Source organism: Fusarium mangiferae (assembly GCF_900044065.1).
Source record: "Fusarium mangiferae strain MRC7560 genome assembly, contig: FMAN_scaffold023, whole genome shotgun sequence".
NCBI classification, from domain to species: Eukaryota; Fungi; Ascomycota; class Sordariomycetes; order Hypocreales; family Nectriaceae; genus Fusarium; species Fusarium mangiferae.
This window is the reverse complement of record NW_024573943.1, coordinates 305,420-320,736: the sequence shown is the minus strand read 5'-3', so window position 1 is coordinate 320,736 and position 15,317 is coordinate 305,420. Positions and strand designations below refer to the sequence as shown.

General features: G+C 47.4%; 5 protein-coding genes across 5 annotated transcripts; 2 read left to right on the top strand and 3 right to left on the bottom strand.

The window, feature by feature from the left end:
- Positions 1 to 396: 396 nt before the first annotated feature.
- On the top strand, positions 397 to 4,121 carry FMAN_05218 (uncharacterized protein; the record flags this gene model as incomplete). Its single annotated transcript, XM_041825782.1, has 6 exons — positions 397 to 889; positions 947 to 1,882; positions 1,947 to 2,052; positions 2,106 to 2,369; positions 2,427 to 2,845; positions 2,899 to 4,121. The coding sequence occupies 6 exons, from the start codon at positions 397 to 399 to the stop codon at positions 4,119 to 4,121; spliced, it is 3,441 nt and encodes a 1,146-aa protein (XP_041691128.1).
- A 303-nt stretch (positions 4,122 to 4,424) lies between these two features.
- FMAN_05217 (uncharacterized protein) lies at positions 4,425 to 6,542 on the bottom strand (the record flags this gene model as incomplete). Its single annotated transcript, XM_041825781.1, has 3 exons — positions 4,425 to 5,838; positions 5,898 to 6,132; positions 6,179 to 6,542. The coding sequence occupies 3 exons, from the start codon at positions 6,540 to 6,542 to the stop codon at positions 4,425 to 4,427; spliced, it is 2,013 nt and encodes a 670-aa protein (XP_041691127.1).
- Positions 6,543 to 7,116: 574 nt separating this feature from the next.
- Positions 7,117 to 9,711, bottom strand: FMAN_05216 (uncharacterized protein; the record flags this gene model as incomplete). Its single annotated transcript, XM_041825780.1, has 1 exon — positions 7,117 to 9,711. The coding sequence occupies one exon, from the start codon at positions 9,709 to 9,711 to the stop codon at positions 7,117 to 7,119; it is 2,595 nt and encodes an 864-aa protein (XP_041691126.1).
- Positions 9,712 to 10,178: 467 nt separating this feature from the next.
- Positions 10,179 to 11,722, bottom strand: FMAN_05215 (uncharacterized protein; the record flags this gene model as incomplete). Its single annotated transcript, XM_041825779.1, has 2 exons — positions 10,179 to 11,618; positions 11,672 to 11,722. 2 exons carry the CDS (start codon positions 11,720 to 11,722, stop codon positions 10,179 to 10,181), a joined length of 1,491 nt encoding a protein of 496 aa, XP_041691125.1.
- Positions 11,723 to 12,575: 853 nt separating this feature from the next.
- FMAN_05214 (uncharacterized protein) lies at positions 12,576 to 14,988 on the top strand (the record flags this gene model as incomplete). Its single annotated transcript, XM_041825777.1, has 8 exons — positions 12,576 to 12,659; positions 12,717 to 12,799; positions 12,869 to 13,596; positions 13,647 to 13,779; positions 13,838 to 14,050; positions 14,098 to 14,253; positions 14,306 to 14,483; positions 14,536 to 14,988. The coding sequence occupies 8 exons, from the start codon at positions 12,576 to 12,578 to the stop codon at positions 14,986 to 14,988; spliced, it is 2,028 nt and encodes a 675-aa protein (XP_041691124.1).
- Positions 14,989 to 15,317: the final 329 nt, after the last annotated feature.

The following is a 15,317-nucleotide window of genomic DNA, read 5'->3' as shown; positions in this document are numbered from 1 at the left end:
AATTATGGAGCGGCCAATTCTAGATAAGGGCTTAGCACGATGCGACGCGCCACCTCGTTGTATGCCTGAGTAAGCCTGTCTTTGGCCAACGCCTGATCGCAATGGTAAAAGTATAATTATCATTTAATTGGTATTGAGATAAAACAGGCGAGACGAAGATGGAGTGGCCGCAGTTTCAGGTCCATGAATGCAGGGATCCGATTCGCCTGATTAGGTCATTATATGCATGTTGGTTATCTCTGAGACACAATCACACACCAATACTGCATGGCTGTAGTCTTAGCGCTTATGTCTCAGATGGGATTTCCTTCAGCTATTTCCCTACCTATGCGCCATAAATATGTTCTCTCCTCCCCTCAACGTCACACTCTTCATGAGTGTTTCAGTATTCCAACCATGTCAACCAGTACTCCAGCACAGCAAGCACTAGAACAAGCGCGACAAGCCTTCCGAAGCAAAGTCGAGAATCCAAACATTTACGACGAAATATTGACTACAGGAACTATTGAAGAGGTTTATAAGCTTACCAATGACATTCAATCCAAACTTGCCCCGCAGGGCAAGCTCCGGCACCTTGCGAAGATCAAGCCTTTTCTTGACAGACTCTCTGAGTACGCTAGCGTAATTGAAGTATTTGTTCAAGTAAAACCGGATATCTTGGCTTTGATATGGGGCCCTATCAGGATCATATTGCACTGGTCTAACCAGATCAGCTCTGTTCTGGACAAAGTTGCCGATGTCTTAGAACGGGTTGGCTATGCTCTTCCGCACTTTGCCAGAATGGCACAGACATTCAATTCTAGCGATGCGGTCAAGTCAGCTTTGACTCTTTATTATGAGGACATACTTGAACTCTATGCTATTCTCTTCCACTTTTTTCGTAAAACCAGTGAGTTTCTCTCAATTTTAGCAAACGATAAGTTCTAAGATAACCTCTTATGTACAGGGTGGATGCAGTTTTTCGAAGTCCTGTGGCCCAACTGCTTGAAGAAAATTGATCCCGTTATCAATAATCTCGAAAAACACTCACTTTTGATGAAGAATGAAGTTACATTTATCGACATCCAAGAAGCAAGAGAAGCTCGAGCTCGCACGTCAGAGCAGCTAAGCCGAGCCGAAGCTTCCCAACAGCTTCAAAGATTTCGCTCCCTCAGATCTAGAGTATCGCCAGAGTTGTATGACAGCCGTCTGGACTGGTTTCGCAACAGATGTGTCTCTGGCTGCGCGACATGGTTGATGGATGATCGGGAGTTTGGCGAATGGATGGACCCCAATAGCAACAACACAACATGGCTTTGGCTTCAGGGAATCCCTGGCGCAGGTAAGACCTATTTGTCGGCGGCAGCCATTGACCATACTAGGGAACATCACCAGACACTTTTCGCGTTTATATCATACAAGATGAGAAGCAGCCAATCTGCCTTATCAATCCTACATTCCCTTCTCTTTCAAGCTGCTGAAGATGATCAAAGCTTTCAAACTCGTTTACTCGATTCAAAGGAACGAGAGCTTCAGGGTAATACAAGCTTTGTGTTAGACTTGCTCAAAACGTTCCTGACTACCGCTGGACGCACCCACATCATCATTGATGGACTCGATGAAATGGACGAATATGAACGCCAGATTCTGTTGAAGCGGTTCGATGAGTTGTCTAAGGATTGCAGTGATCTGAGGCTATTGATTTCAAGCCGAGCTGAAGATGATATCGCTACAGCCCTTCAAGATAGAGTTACGGCGATTCGGGTCGATCACAGGAACTCGGAGAGTATTCAAACCTACATCGACAAAAGATGGGAACGATGGCTGGCGGATCAGGGGTTTGATCCAGCAGTCAGAAAGGAGCTGTTTCAATCAGTTTCACCAATACTAGCCAAGGCAAATGGTAAGCCCTGCCACAACATCTACTAGAATTGAGAATTTCATAATAACATCTCTATCTCGATTAGGAATGTTTCTATATGCGCGGATTATTCTGGATAACCTGGAACAGATGAATACTATCGAAGAGATCCGAGACGAGCTCAAGGCCTTACCAAACGATCTCGAGGGCGCGTAAGTTTGCCAGGCACGTTGCCCATAAAGATGTAACTAACACATACCCCAAGGTACCATCGCATTTTTCATCGAATCAATACACTTGATGACACGCTTCGTTCTAAATGCCGAAGGCTTCTAGGTTGGATCGGCTGTGCTCCGCTGGCTATGACGGTGCCAGAGATGGAACAAGCCCTTGCAGTCAGATTTCGCACTAGAGCAAACGTCAAACAAGTGCCGATAATTATTAATAAGTTCAACTTTGTCAAAATGTGTGGCCCCATCATAGAGGTTGTGGAAGAGAAACTGCAGTTTGTCCACTTTACAGTTCATGAGTGCGTATCGTTGAAACTTATCTTCTGCTTTTAACGACAGGTCTTAACTTTTATTAGATACCTTTTCAGCAGCACCGTCACTGATTCTATCGACAAGGACTTCTCTACGAAAGAGCTCGCCAGGACCATTGTTTCCTATCTGAATCTAACACTCATGGACGCAGATTTGGAGATTGACGAGATCCGGGGCAATATGCTCATCGGAAAGTATCGACTTTTTGAGTACGGATGCTATCACTGGCCTACATTGATATATCAAACACTCGGCCACAACTATTCTCGCACCCTTGTAAGGTTTCTGGATATCATGTTACAGCAAGGAAAGAACCATTCGTTTATTCAACCCACTGATGAATCTGGACCGCCTTTCAGATGCCCGGAACTACGGAAGGATTCTCCCAAAGTCTTCTCAATGTTACTTGAGACCTTGAGGTTCTATCTTGACGATAAAAGATTGGATTGGAATTGGGGCAATAGTAAGGTCACCATTGATGAACCTTGATATAAATACAGGCTAACATATCTTTAGGTGACACATGGATCAACTTCAATCCTCTGACTACTTCAAAAATGTTACTACGAATCCAGCAACAACACTCAAGTCTCGTGGACCGTAACGAGAATTTGACCCTGTCTTTGCTGAGATCTAGTTACGGCTCTAACTTCTTCCGATGCACCTATGCCTTCTGTGAACATAGTTTCCGGGGTTTCAAGACCCCTGGAGAACTAAATGAGCACATGAGAAACCATGGAAAGCCTTGGAAATGTTTGTCCTCAATTTGCGACTTTTCTACCCTCGGATTTTCTACAAAGTCGCGACGCGATGAACATTGGCTCAAAGTTCACTTGCCTGCTCCAGAGGAGCTTCGAATGGGAGCTAGTGACTTCGATAAAATGGACGTCATTGAACTTCAACGGTTCTTACCAGCCTTAGTCCTTGAAGGGGACGTTGACGGTGTCCAACGCCTGTTAACATCTCCAGCAGGGGAGAATCTCCGGCCCAGTATCATCGAGTCTGCCAGGAGGCTTGCAGCGAAGACTGGATCTCTGGTGTTAACGCAGCTTCTGGCGCCAACAGATCGGCCTAAAGCACCTGGATCAATCATCAAGTTAGCTATTCAGAGCCAAGATGTCGATTTTGCCAAATGGGCAATTCCTCAAACCGAACCAGAAGCCTGCGTCGATATGATGAAGGTCACTCTTTCCAGCAAGTCAGAGGAGATATATGCTCTATGGGAGGATTATCTTACAACCTTGCCGCCTACTGTCAAAACTGGGCCCAGTAACAGGGAAAGAGTCACGTTAGAGTTCATTTTCAATCGTACATTGTTCACCGACATTAAGAACAACCCCATGAAGGAGGCCAGGGTAAAACATACCTTGAGAAGGCTGGGGAACCAGTTTAGCACCCGCTCTTTGGGACTTTTGCTCACAAACGTTGCAAAGTCCAGTTGCTCTCTACTCTTATCCCAGGAACTTATCGCTTTAGGTGCTTCTATGGAATTTCCCCGGGATGCAAACGGAACCGGACTCACTGCCCTACACCTTGCTTCTAAGAATACTAGTAGAGAGGCCGCAATTCTCATGCAATACCTGATTCTTAAAGGTGCAGCCATCCAGTTGGAAATATCTCCTTTTCATGGTGTCTGGATGGGGAAAGGAGCTGAAGAGATGGCAAAGTGGGTTGGTATGACTTGGGAAGAGTTATATGACCAGTATCTTTCAAACTTGCCAGGGCATGAAAAGAAGTAAAAATTGATTTCTCATATAGGAATTTACTAAAAAAATATATGTTAATTGCTGAGCCTCCCTAGCCACGGAATTTGCAATTAGCAGGCAGAACACTGCACTAGGTAAGGATTAAGTAAGAACTAAGTTCTCTCGGCTGATTTAAGCTCTCAGCTACTCTAACCAGCCAGTTGCAATAATTCAGTATAATTAGCCGATGTAATAGATACGCTGTAATGTACCCTAATGAGGTAGTATCACACCAAAAATCCCGATTTGAGTTCTCAGTCTTGTTTGTTCCCACTTTGCCTGATATGTGCTTAATGCTTATATAAGGGTTATTAACTGACCTTGACCCTTTTCTCTCCCTTTAGTCTCTTTTCTTAATGCTTTTCGAGAAGTCCTAAAGTTCCCGACCCTCTGATACTCTTCCTTTCCCTGAATCCTTTCAACAACCAAACCCAAGAATGGGAGATTTTCATCTCTTATGCCTGCTAGCTCTATAAGAAGTAAAGCAAAAAACTCTCTCCCTTGAACATTCTCAGGTATTCCACCTGCCTCCTTGAAAAGAACTTCAGAGAACTCAATGGAGTCGAAGCAGCACATTGTACGTACAGTCCGAGCGTTTTCCGTCCGCAATTCAAACTCAGCCGGCTGCTTTGATTCTCCTCGAACCGGACACAGACGTTCCATCGGCGCAAAGATCTCAATCTTTCCTTCCAGGACCTCGCCATAGGGATTTGCGCCTTTGAGCCTAACTTCAGCATCCATGATCGTCGCCAATATGTTATAAGCAAGTGGAAAGCCCAATGAAATATGCCCATCTACTGATGCCCACGACCAAGAAGGAGCCCTGTACTCTCTCACGCGTCTGCGCCCGTGTTTCAAACCTTGCCAGCACAGCCCCACCACGAGGTCAGATCGCCAAAGCCCAGCTAGGTACTGGTCACCCAACCGCTCTGCAAAGATGCTGGCAAGGCCTGATATAGCAGGAAGTTTGTCCGCTGGTACTGAGAGATGTCGTTGTCCATACAGCTGAACCAGTCTATACCACGACTTCAATAACGCGTCTTTGTAAATGGAATGCTCGCTTTCATGATCAATCGCTGCAGCATCTCTTTCGCTCCCCTTTTGATGTATAGTGTCGAATCTAGCTTGAAAGAACAAGCCGTCCTCTCCGCGAAATGCTTCGTTGCATTCGAATAGCATTTGCTGACTGCTGTAGTGGAGAGTTCTATGAGATAAAACACGCTCCTGTAAAGTCCAAGCGCGTCTGGAGAGAGGTTCTTTAGGCAAAGTTATATAGTCCACAAATAGGGGAAAGGTTGGACGATTGTCTTTCATCAAGCACCCGGTGCTGAAACTCTCTTCTTGGAGAGGAAGGCTGAAGGCCAAAGCTTGACCTTGAAGATTTCCTAACACGAGATCAATCTGAACGTATTTTCTCGCTGATATCTCGTTAAACAATCCTTCATGACTATCTTTGCCATTAGATGCTGCGATAGTTAGATATGAGTTAGCATAGACTGAAAGCATCTTTGCTGATTCTCGTTCCCAGTCTTCCTTATCGCCTTGGCATATACAAATGCTATCTATCCACAGATATCTCACCCCAAGCCTTTGGGTAATCTGAATGGCATCTTGATGCGTTTTTGGTAGACTAGATACCAGGATACCATCCTTTCGGTCCTGAAGCGTAGACCTAGTAGTAGTAAATTGTGGCATTTCTCCCCAACAATAGCTGTACACTATGTATCAGCATAAATCTTTAATAGGTCTTAAGATCATGGACTCAGATACCTCAAGGCCACATATCGTCCCGCATCGTATTTCTGGGTTTCGCGTAGCCTAACGTAAGGACTGTTGAATTCCTTTCCAACATCGATAACGCGAGTTGGCAAGAAATCCTGTGTTGGACTGCAGTGAGGGTGTTTATCACAGTCCTTAAGCCAATTGCACACTCTACCAAGTGCTGTAGGCGTTCCTCTTTGTATTTCAACTGGGCGACCGGGGATAACGCCCTCCAGTGGGTCACCTAATAATATCAATGCTATCCCTTTGGTTGTATTGGTTAAACCTACCATTTTCGACGCAGAGACCAACGGCTGCAACCAGTCTTGCCTCACGTCTTCTTACTTCATCTTTGAATCCCAGTTCATCCGTGAATGTCATAACCCAAAAGCCATCTCTCCCAGAGGCAGGTTTAATGAGCCAGAACTCCCAGAGCGGCCACGCATACTCATGTGCTCTATTCAGTTCCCAACCCGGCTTGAGCTTTTCAAGTTCTGCTTGGCACAAAAGCACCTGATCTAGAATAAGATTGCAGAGAGGGCAATGCAATTCTGATGCGGATCTCTGTAGAGCATCCAGGCTTTGGTAATGCAAGAAACCTTTATCCTCCGGAGGCCAGCTGTAGAAGTGTTGGATATAAGGATTCCCGGTCATATATCCATCTTTAATATCCCGGGGAACCGTAGGGAGTTTATCAAAGGGGATTGTCCTGCAAAGACTGCACAGTGTCATGTTCGCGCGCAGAGACGTGATCGTAGCGAGAGGAGAACAATTTGCCGATTGAATGCTGAAAAAGAAAGTCAGACGAGAAAAAGCAACTTGTGAGGGGTAGAGGAGGATGACCTGCTTATCTTGGCTTTTCAACCATCCCCCGCCAACACACTGCCAATCACAATCGGTAGCGAGTTACCAACATGGGCACCGGGCCATCACAGCCTGACAGTCAGCCCCCAGAATAGGATAAACGCATGGCCGGGTCATCGGAAATCCGGCGGTCTAGTGGAGCATTTTTGTCGAGGGTCGCAAATTCCTGGATTTAATGCAGCCTGTCTAGACTGAATCGTGGCTGGTTCAGAATGTACTATAACACATGAATAGGCTCACCGGGTCTGGGAGCCAAAGACTCGCAAACCAGCAGCTAGTTTCAACCTTAGCGGTTAGGCTTCTATTATCATAGCTCCCTGGTAAGCCTCACTAGAGGCCAATAATATATCTTATTAAGGCAGTATCACAGCTTAAATCCCGGTTCGAGTTCCCAGTCATAAAGAAACCTAACGTCAACACCATCACCCGAGAGGCCAGTCACCCCGACTCTCACTTCCTCGTCTGGTACCAGATCGATGAAGTTATTGTCAAAGACCAGATTCTTGGCCTCACTGTCGGATGCACTCAACACAACTCCTTTGGCCGGTGCATTGGCTCTTACAACGACTGCGGATCCATCATCCACTATTTCCGTCGTGACCTTGAGATCAGGAGACATGTGCACATACTTGAGAGGCTCTGGCCAGCTCACCCATCTGGCGAGTTGTTCTCCAGATGAGACGTCTCGTATGTATGCAACCAAGACCGTCTCATCTGGATTTGGAATCTTCAGTCCAGCCATAAGCTCGGTTGAACGGTTTCCTTTGAGGACATGTTCCTTTGACGTGACAGCATCTTTCCATCGGACTGCTTTTCCGCTTTGGATATCAAATGCCTTGACCTCCAGGGTGACTCTTATCTCATGCAAATGTCCATTGACAGCCCAAACGTCGACCTTGTGCTTCTTATCCAGATAGCCAGTGGTGATATAAGGTGGCTTCTCCGTGACGACGCGTTCCATCCCCACAACCACCTTGTCCAATGCTCGCTTAGTGATGTAGTATGCAGGTTTGGGATTCATGTCGACATCAACCAGGGCCCAACTGATACCAGGCCAGATATCGTTTAGCTGCCAGACCAAAACGCCACCGCAATTCTCCTCTCCAGGTCCACGGAACTCACGGCGCCAACAGTTATAAGCATATGCCATCGCTTCAGCTTGGAGAAACTGTGTGCAGTACACAAAGTCTTCGAGAGGATTCATGCGGAACCGATAGTTCTCGCCCATGTACATCGGGTACCGTCTTTGATGACCAGGGCCTTTATCGTGGACGTCGAAAGTTCTCGACTGTGCATGACGCTCCTGAGGAGACGTGATAGCTCGGTGAAGAGTCTGGATACTGGGAGCTGACTCGAAGCCAAATTCCGAGATGAAACGGGACATGTAGGCTTTGTAGTCCTGGTATGGTGACATCTTGCCATGCCACACATCCCAGCAGTGCGTGTCACCAACCGTTGTGTCGTTGGAGTAGCTTCCACCATAAGGAGAACTAATCCAATATGGGACATCAGTTCCCGATGCTTTGATGACGGAGGGGAGAGTGCGTTCGTAGATCTCGCGTGCTGGAAATGTGGTCTTGTCCCATGGACCAGTAGTGTCACTGTAGTCAACCTCCCAGCACCGATCTCCGTCTGCGCACATGTAATCCTCATTGTTTCCGCACCACAAGACAAGAGAGGGATGGTGGCCAACACGCTGCACTTGCTGTTCCGCTTCGATCTTGACATTGGCAACGAAGTCTGGCGAGGCTGGGTAGTTTCCGCATGCGTATAGGAAGTCTTGCCAGACCATGATGCCTTCACGGTCGCATATGTCATAAAAGTTGTCGCTCTCAACAATCCCGCCGCCCCAGACACGAATCATGGACTGGTTGCCTGCTTTAGCAAGAGTGATCCATTTCTCGTAGGTACCCTTTGACACTCGCGGTAGCATGAAGTCCGCAGGAATCCAACATGAGCCGCCGCTGAAGAGACGAATTTTGTTGACTTCAAAGATGAATGAAGTGCCTGGCTGGTCTTTGAGTGGATGCTGTAGCAGACGCAGTCTTCTGATGCCCAGCTGCCTGCTCACAGTATGATTGGGAATGCTGACTTGAAGGAGATAGAGGTTCTGTTCTCCATACAAGAACGGGTACCATAGCTTTGGCTTGTTGAGTTTGATCGTGAAGGATAGGGCTCCCTTCGTCGATTTCAATGCTTTATCATCAACTACGATGGCCCCTGTTTCAACGTCCAGTAACTGAACCTTAACCTCATTGATACTCTCGTGACCCTCCAATTGGGCTTTAACTTTGATGTCCACAGAAGAGAGATCTGGAGCAACATTCTGTGTGACCCTGAGATCAATGATGCGCGACTCATAGAGCTCCAAGAATATGGGCTTCCAAGGACCACTAGTGTTGACGGCTGGTCCCCAGTCCCAACCCCAATGATACTGAGCCTTCCTGACGAAGAGCCTCTCAGAGCCGCCAAAGTTGACACCTCTTCCAAACTTGGTAGTCTTGTATCCAATACGCTCCCGTTCAGAACGACCATATGCTGGAGCAGCTCTGAACCGGAGCTCAAGAACAGATGGTTTCCCTCTGCCCCGCAGCATGTCGGTGACATCGATGCGATGAGACCTATGCATATTATTGCTGAACAAGATATGCGAACCATTCAGATACACGTCAACCACTGTATCAAGACCCTCAAAAACAAGCTCTGCCTTTTCAGTCGATTTTAGATCGAGCGGGGAAATCTCCTCGGTACGATATGTCCAGTCGGCATCATTGACCCAAAGGCACTTTAGTTCATTGATGTCGATGTAGGGATCGGGGATCAACTCATGATGCAAAAGATCAATATGAGCGACAGTTGGGAATTGAGCGACAGGTAGGAAGGACGAAGCAGCGGCATCGTTGAGAGAACTGGCTTGCTTGAATTTCCAACCTTTATCCAGGTGGATTTGACGCAACATGATTACTGCGAGAGAAAGGATATTTGGGGAGAGTAGTGAATGAAGGTTTCTCGATGCTTTGAAAAGTAACTCCTCTGAAGAACTTCGGACAGTCGATGCGGGGAACCTACAACTTATGTTCTGACTATGGAGGTTACACCGGAAGTGGATCAACGAACCAGTCGGCGATTTATCCGTCAGAATGTGAGATGATCAGTCGTAGGCTGTCCTTGCATTGGTAGGTGGAGGACCCATATCTCCACCAACAGCTACTACGGCGGTAATATGTAGGTGCGTCCTAGCTGCAGCACAGCGGATGACTGTAAATTCTGCTGTGGGAACTGCCAAGACTGGCGGGGTTCAATTGCACATAGTTATGGATTTGCTCAAAGACATTTTAACTCATATTAATAGACTAATATAAAACAATTAAGAAGGAAGATCTCCCGAGCCTCGTCATAATTGTTCAAGAGCCAGCACGTATGAACCTAAGCCTTTACCTTTTCCTTCTCGCTGGCAATAGACAAGGTCTTGGTATCACTCGATGCCTCGATAGCAACCTCATCATCAAAGAGAGCTGAAATCTCCTCTAGAGTCATGCCCTTAGTCTCAGGGAAGAAGAGGGCGAAGATGATGGCACAAATAATCGTGAAAGCCATCATGATCAGATAAAACCTCCAGCCAATTGTCTGAAATGCAGTTGGTGCAGCCTCGAGAAGAGTAAGAGAGCCAACGAAGAGACCGGCACAGGATATCGCAAATCCTTTCCCTCGAAGATGAGTAGGCCAGATCTCAGAGCCATACACATAAGTCGAGGCATCCATACAGGTGGCATAGAAGGTGAGGTGTAGATACAAGAAGAAGACACCAGCCGAATTGCCGCCCTTATTTGTCGTGCCTCCGTAGAGAGCGACCATGATACTTACACCAAGAAGGGAAATAGCACAACCAATAAGACCGGTCACCATCAGCCACTTTCGTCCGACGTAGTCAAGGAGAACGGCATTGATGGCATTGCAGACAAGTCCTTCGGTGAGCCATCCAGCCGAGAGCGCGAGACTAGCAGAAGCGCCATGTCCGAGAGCTGCGTATAGCGAAGGTCCATAGTTGTTGATGACAGTGGTTCCTGTAAGTTGGCCAGCCAGAAGAGTCGTGAACCCAATCAAGGCACGTTTCCGGTAATGAGGGACAGTGAAGAGGGAAGCCCAAGACGATGGCAAATGACGCTCAAGTTCTACCTGAGCGCGGATCTGGGCGAACTCGGCCTTGGCTGCATGGTTGTCGGGATCGCTTGAGTCTGCGTAGATGCGCTGCAAAACAGCCTCAGCTCTTTCGTGCTGATCGTTGTCGATAAGCCATCGTGGAGACTCCGGAATGAAGTAAACACCGCATGCCAGAATGAGCGGAGGCAAGCACTGTATGGCCAGAGGGGGACGCCACTGAGCCCCGTCCGCATTGACGAAGAAGAAGCCGAATCCGACCCAAGCGGACGATGAGTATCCCACCAAGATCGAAACACCGTGAAGACCAACGAGGAGGCCACGGGCATGAGGAGGCGCAACTTCACTCTGCCAAAGAGGCACAAGCATGACGAGTCCGCCGATAGCCAGGCCTGTAATAAACCTCGCGACGAGATACATTGCCAAGCGGACAGAACCAGCCTGAAGACCGCCGCCAATAATAGCGAGTACGCTTGCCAAGAACATAGCCTTGCATCGACCGAACTTGTCAGCGACGGCCCCAAAGGTCAATGTGCCGATGAGGCCACCGCCTTGGAAGAGTCCATTGATTGCGCCAATGAGCGCAGCTGCGTTACTGGCTGTATCGAGACCGAAGTAATGGAGGAAGGATGGTTGGCCGAGGGTTGATCCTATGATGGCGGAACAGTATCCGTAGGTGATACTCCCAAAGGTTGCAAAGGCGATGATCTGTTGACATTGCTATTAGATGATTTCCAACGATATAACGAAGCAATACGTACGAGAATGTTATAACCACTAAGTGGTTTGCCGCGAAACTTGATGAGTGCCATGCTGTATTAGAAGCAGTCGTTGAAGAGCGCAATGGTATTCGGAACGATTGTTTCTGCAACTTACCTAGATCTCTGAGGCGGCACTGGGAGGTTCAAATAGTCCTACCACTGTCAATGGTCTGTTTACTGCAATCTTAACTGAGCAATACGGTGGTTCACTGGAGGAGACTATCTAAATGGCTTGTCGTACTATTCCACAAGTAGTCAAAACCAGATAACAGCACTGGATAATGCTTACCCGGATAGAGACAACCAATCAGCTTCCGAACTTAGAGACAAGTGCCGCTTGAGATGGACTCCGCTCTTGGCTACGCTAGTATGCGGGGATGAAGCTTATCGTAGCGTGGCTGGCAATATGAAGACTTGCTGGATAATGCTTAACCATCATTGTCGCCTTGTTATTTATCAGCTATCTAAACCACCCCGAAGCTCATATTCGGTAATGAGTGAAACATATCTAGTGATAGGTAGTTTGTGGCTGCACGGCTGTACTCGGCATCATATAGCCTTGCCTCCTTTGATGCCTACCCGGAACCTTTTAACTATGTTCCTCATCAGTGGCGTGCTCCCCTTGATACTTTCAGGAGCCCTAAAATTCTATAGGAAAAATTAACCAACGTTGTCGCACTGGACCAAGTCATCTTCTTGGCGAACTGGAAGGATCTGGGTACATCCGGATTTGGTACCATTGTATAGCCGTCTCTCATTTAGTTCCGGACTGATGCTAGCTTAGACAGGCGCAAAACTAAGTTAGATAAGGGAAACACCAAAATACATCACGTGCTGCCTATAACCCCGCTTCAATGCCTATTGCTAGTTCAACAATCTGCCTATTCCTGCCATTATCTGTACCATGAGATCTCAGGTGACAGTTTCTGGAAAGCCGAGGCAACGGTCAGCTTTAGCTTGCAGCACATGTCGCACCAAGCGGGTCAAGGTAAGCTCATGTTTTGATTGGCAGAGGAGATCTGTATGATGCTAAAAATGTATGTAGTGTGATGGCCAGCGGCCTTCCTGTTCGACGTGTAATACGGCCGGGGAGGTCTGTGAATACACAACCCAGGACAGTAACAGAAAGTAAACAAGTCCGCGATTTGATGTTGAAATTTGATAGAGGAAGCGATCAGCATCTAACTTTAATCACAGACCCCCAAGCAAACGTTATGTCGAGGCGCTCCAGGAAAGGATCAGAACATTAGAAGCCCAGCTCGAGCGGTTCCAGAGCAACACTGGAACTCAAGATAGAGGCCTATCGAGCTCTATCGAAGATAGTTACAGTAATTCCGAGGGTGATTCTCTTCCTGACGATTCGAGCTACAGATCTCCGATCAAGGACATAAGCGACCGACTTGGAGCCCTCAACATTGGCGAAGATGGCCAGATCCACTACTTCGGATCTAGGAGTAACTTCTCACTACTGAAGAACAGTCCTGTAGCAAGCTCGACAGTATCCTCTCGTGACTTACAAAAGCAGGCGGCAGATACACTAGACCAGCTAAATCTTCGTATCGAAGTATCAGACGAGCTAAGAAACCATCTCTTGGACCTCTTTTGGAGTTGGCAGAATACATGGCAGTACCTCGTCGTCAAGGAACTGTTCCTCGAGGATCTGTACATAACTCATTCCGGCCGATATGCTTCGCCTCTGTTGCTTTCTGCAGTATTGGCGCTTGCAGCCAGGTACTCGGATCGTGTTGAGCTTCGAAGTGATCCTCTTGAACAAAATACGGCGGGGAATGCTTTGGCTGAGCAGGCTAAGATGATACTGTTCTACGAGAGCCAGGCGCCGAAAGTAACAACAGTTCAAGCGACAGCGTTACTTGGGCTACGAGAGATAGCTACTGACAAGGAGGCTCTTGGTTGGATGTATTGCGGTAAGAGAATCGACACCTAAACAAACGAGATAATAACAGTGACGATACAGGCATGGCGGCGAGAATGGCCTTCAACCTTGGACTTCATCTTGACCGCAGCCACTGGGTTGAGACGGGACACATAACCAAGGACGAAGCAGAAGTTGGGACCATTGTTTGGTGGGGATGCTATGTTTTAGATAAGTGAGCTTCCTCTTCATCCGTTGCTGAGAGAGGTCTACAGCTAACATGACCGCTTGAGGCTATTCAATATTGGACTTGGTCGACCATCCACTATCCAAGAACACGAAACATCTGCCCAGCTGCCTTCTATGGATCACAGCGCAGAGTATGAATCATGGCACTCTGAGTCCCCAATCGGCGAACCTATTGTTTTTCCACGGAGTCATCAAGTCTCGAATGTCCGTGCGACCGTTCAGCTATTCAGAGTCACATCATCGGCCCTGGACGAGATGTAAGTCATATTCCTCGTCCGCTCATTCAGCACTAAGGTCTCCAAAGATATAGACCGGGCAGTCAACATGCCAAGTCTCGGATTATGGAACTCGTCACCAAAACGCATGTCAATATCATTGAGTTTCAGATAAATCTTCCAAGCTGTCTTCGTCTTTCACCATCACCACTCGCGCCTACTCTACCTCACATATACTTGCTCCAGTAAGTTCGAAAATGCTGCCTTTCAAAACTCTAAGTACTTATGGCGCTGCAGTCTTCAGATTCATGTTGCCATAATCTTGCTGCACCGACCCTTCGTTGGAGTGCAGCGAAGGACACTGGACCCTGGCAACTTTCATCCCAGCACTGGATCAAGTCATCTCAAAGAATGTAGTCAGTCCTCGCATTCCATCTCGAATATTTTCCGGCTTTACAGCAAACACTATACTTTGGTTAGCAACTCTTCCCGTCACATTGGAATCACGATGCTAACTGTTGTCTTAGCGACGAATACCAATCTCAGCCATCCACTGTGCTTTCACGGCATCAATTATTCTTCTCCTCGAAACTACGTCTACAGATACTAAAGACCGTGATCGCGCTATAGCTTCATTAAAAGTATTAGCTGAAGCGCTCGCTGATATGAGTACTGCTTGGGCTTGGAGCCAGCGTGCACTGTTTGCAATTCGCCAATTGGCTCGGGAATGGTCAGTTAGCGAAGATGCATTTGGTGCACTTGGGATCAATGAAGAAGAAAGCCGGCAGGTTATTGGGGATACTACCAGAAGTACAACACAAGCGCTTGATGACGATGAGTCTCATAGTTCGCTTTGGATAGCAGAAGGTCCCCACTGCTTTGACATGGATATTCCATTCATGACTAGCGAAGGTCTGGACTACCAGGGATGGATAGGCACGCTGTTTACAGAACCGGGATATCCGGGCGACGCTGCTTGATTAAAACAACTAGAAGATAAACAATGAAAGCTATTAGCTATTCAAGGCAACGCGTACTGAGGTCAGCCGATACCATTAGTGGTCGCAGTCTAGCATAGTCTGTGTAGTTTCTTATCGCTTGAATCAATAATGCCGTGTTTCGGGCACTCTTGAGATAACGGATGTGAACAGGCGAAGATCAAGTTCAGTGAGGGGATTGGGTGGATAATGCTTAGCCGGGTCTAGGCCATCAGTGCTTTCAGGCCCTGCATATCACTAAAGCCTCCCAATCTGCGGGGTAACACTAGGCTGCTTAGCAGTGCAGCACTTACGGCAACTCTGCTATGGAT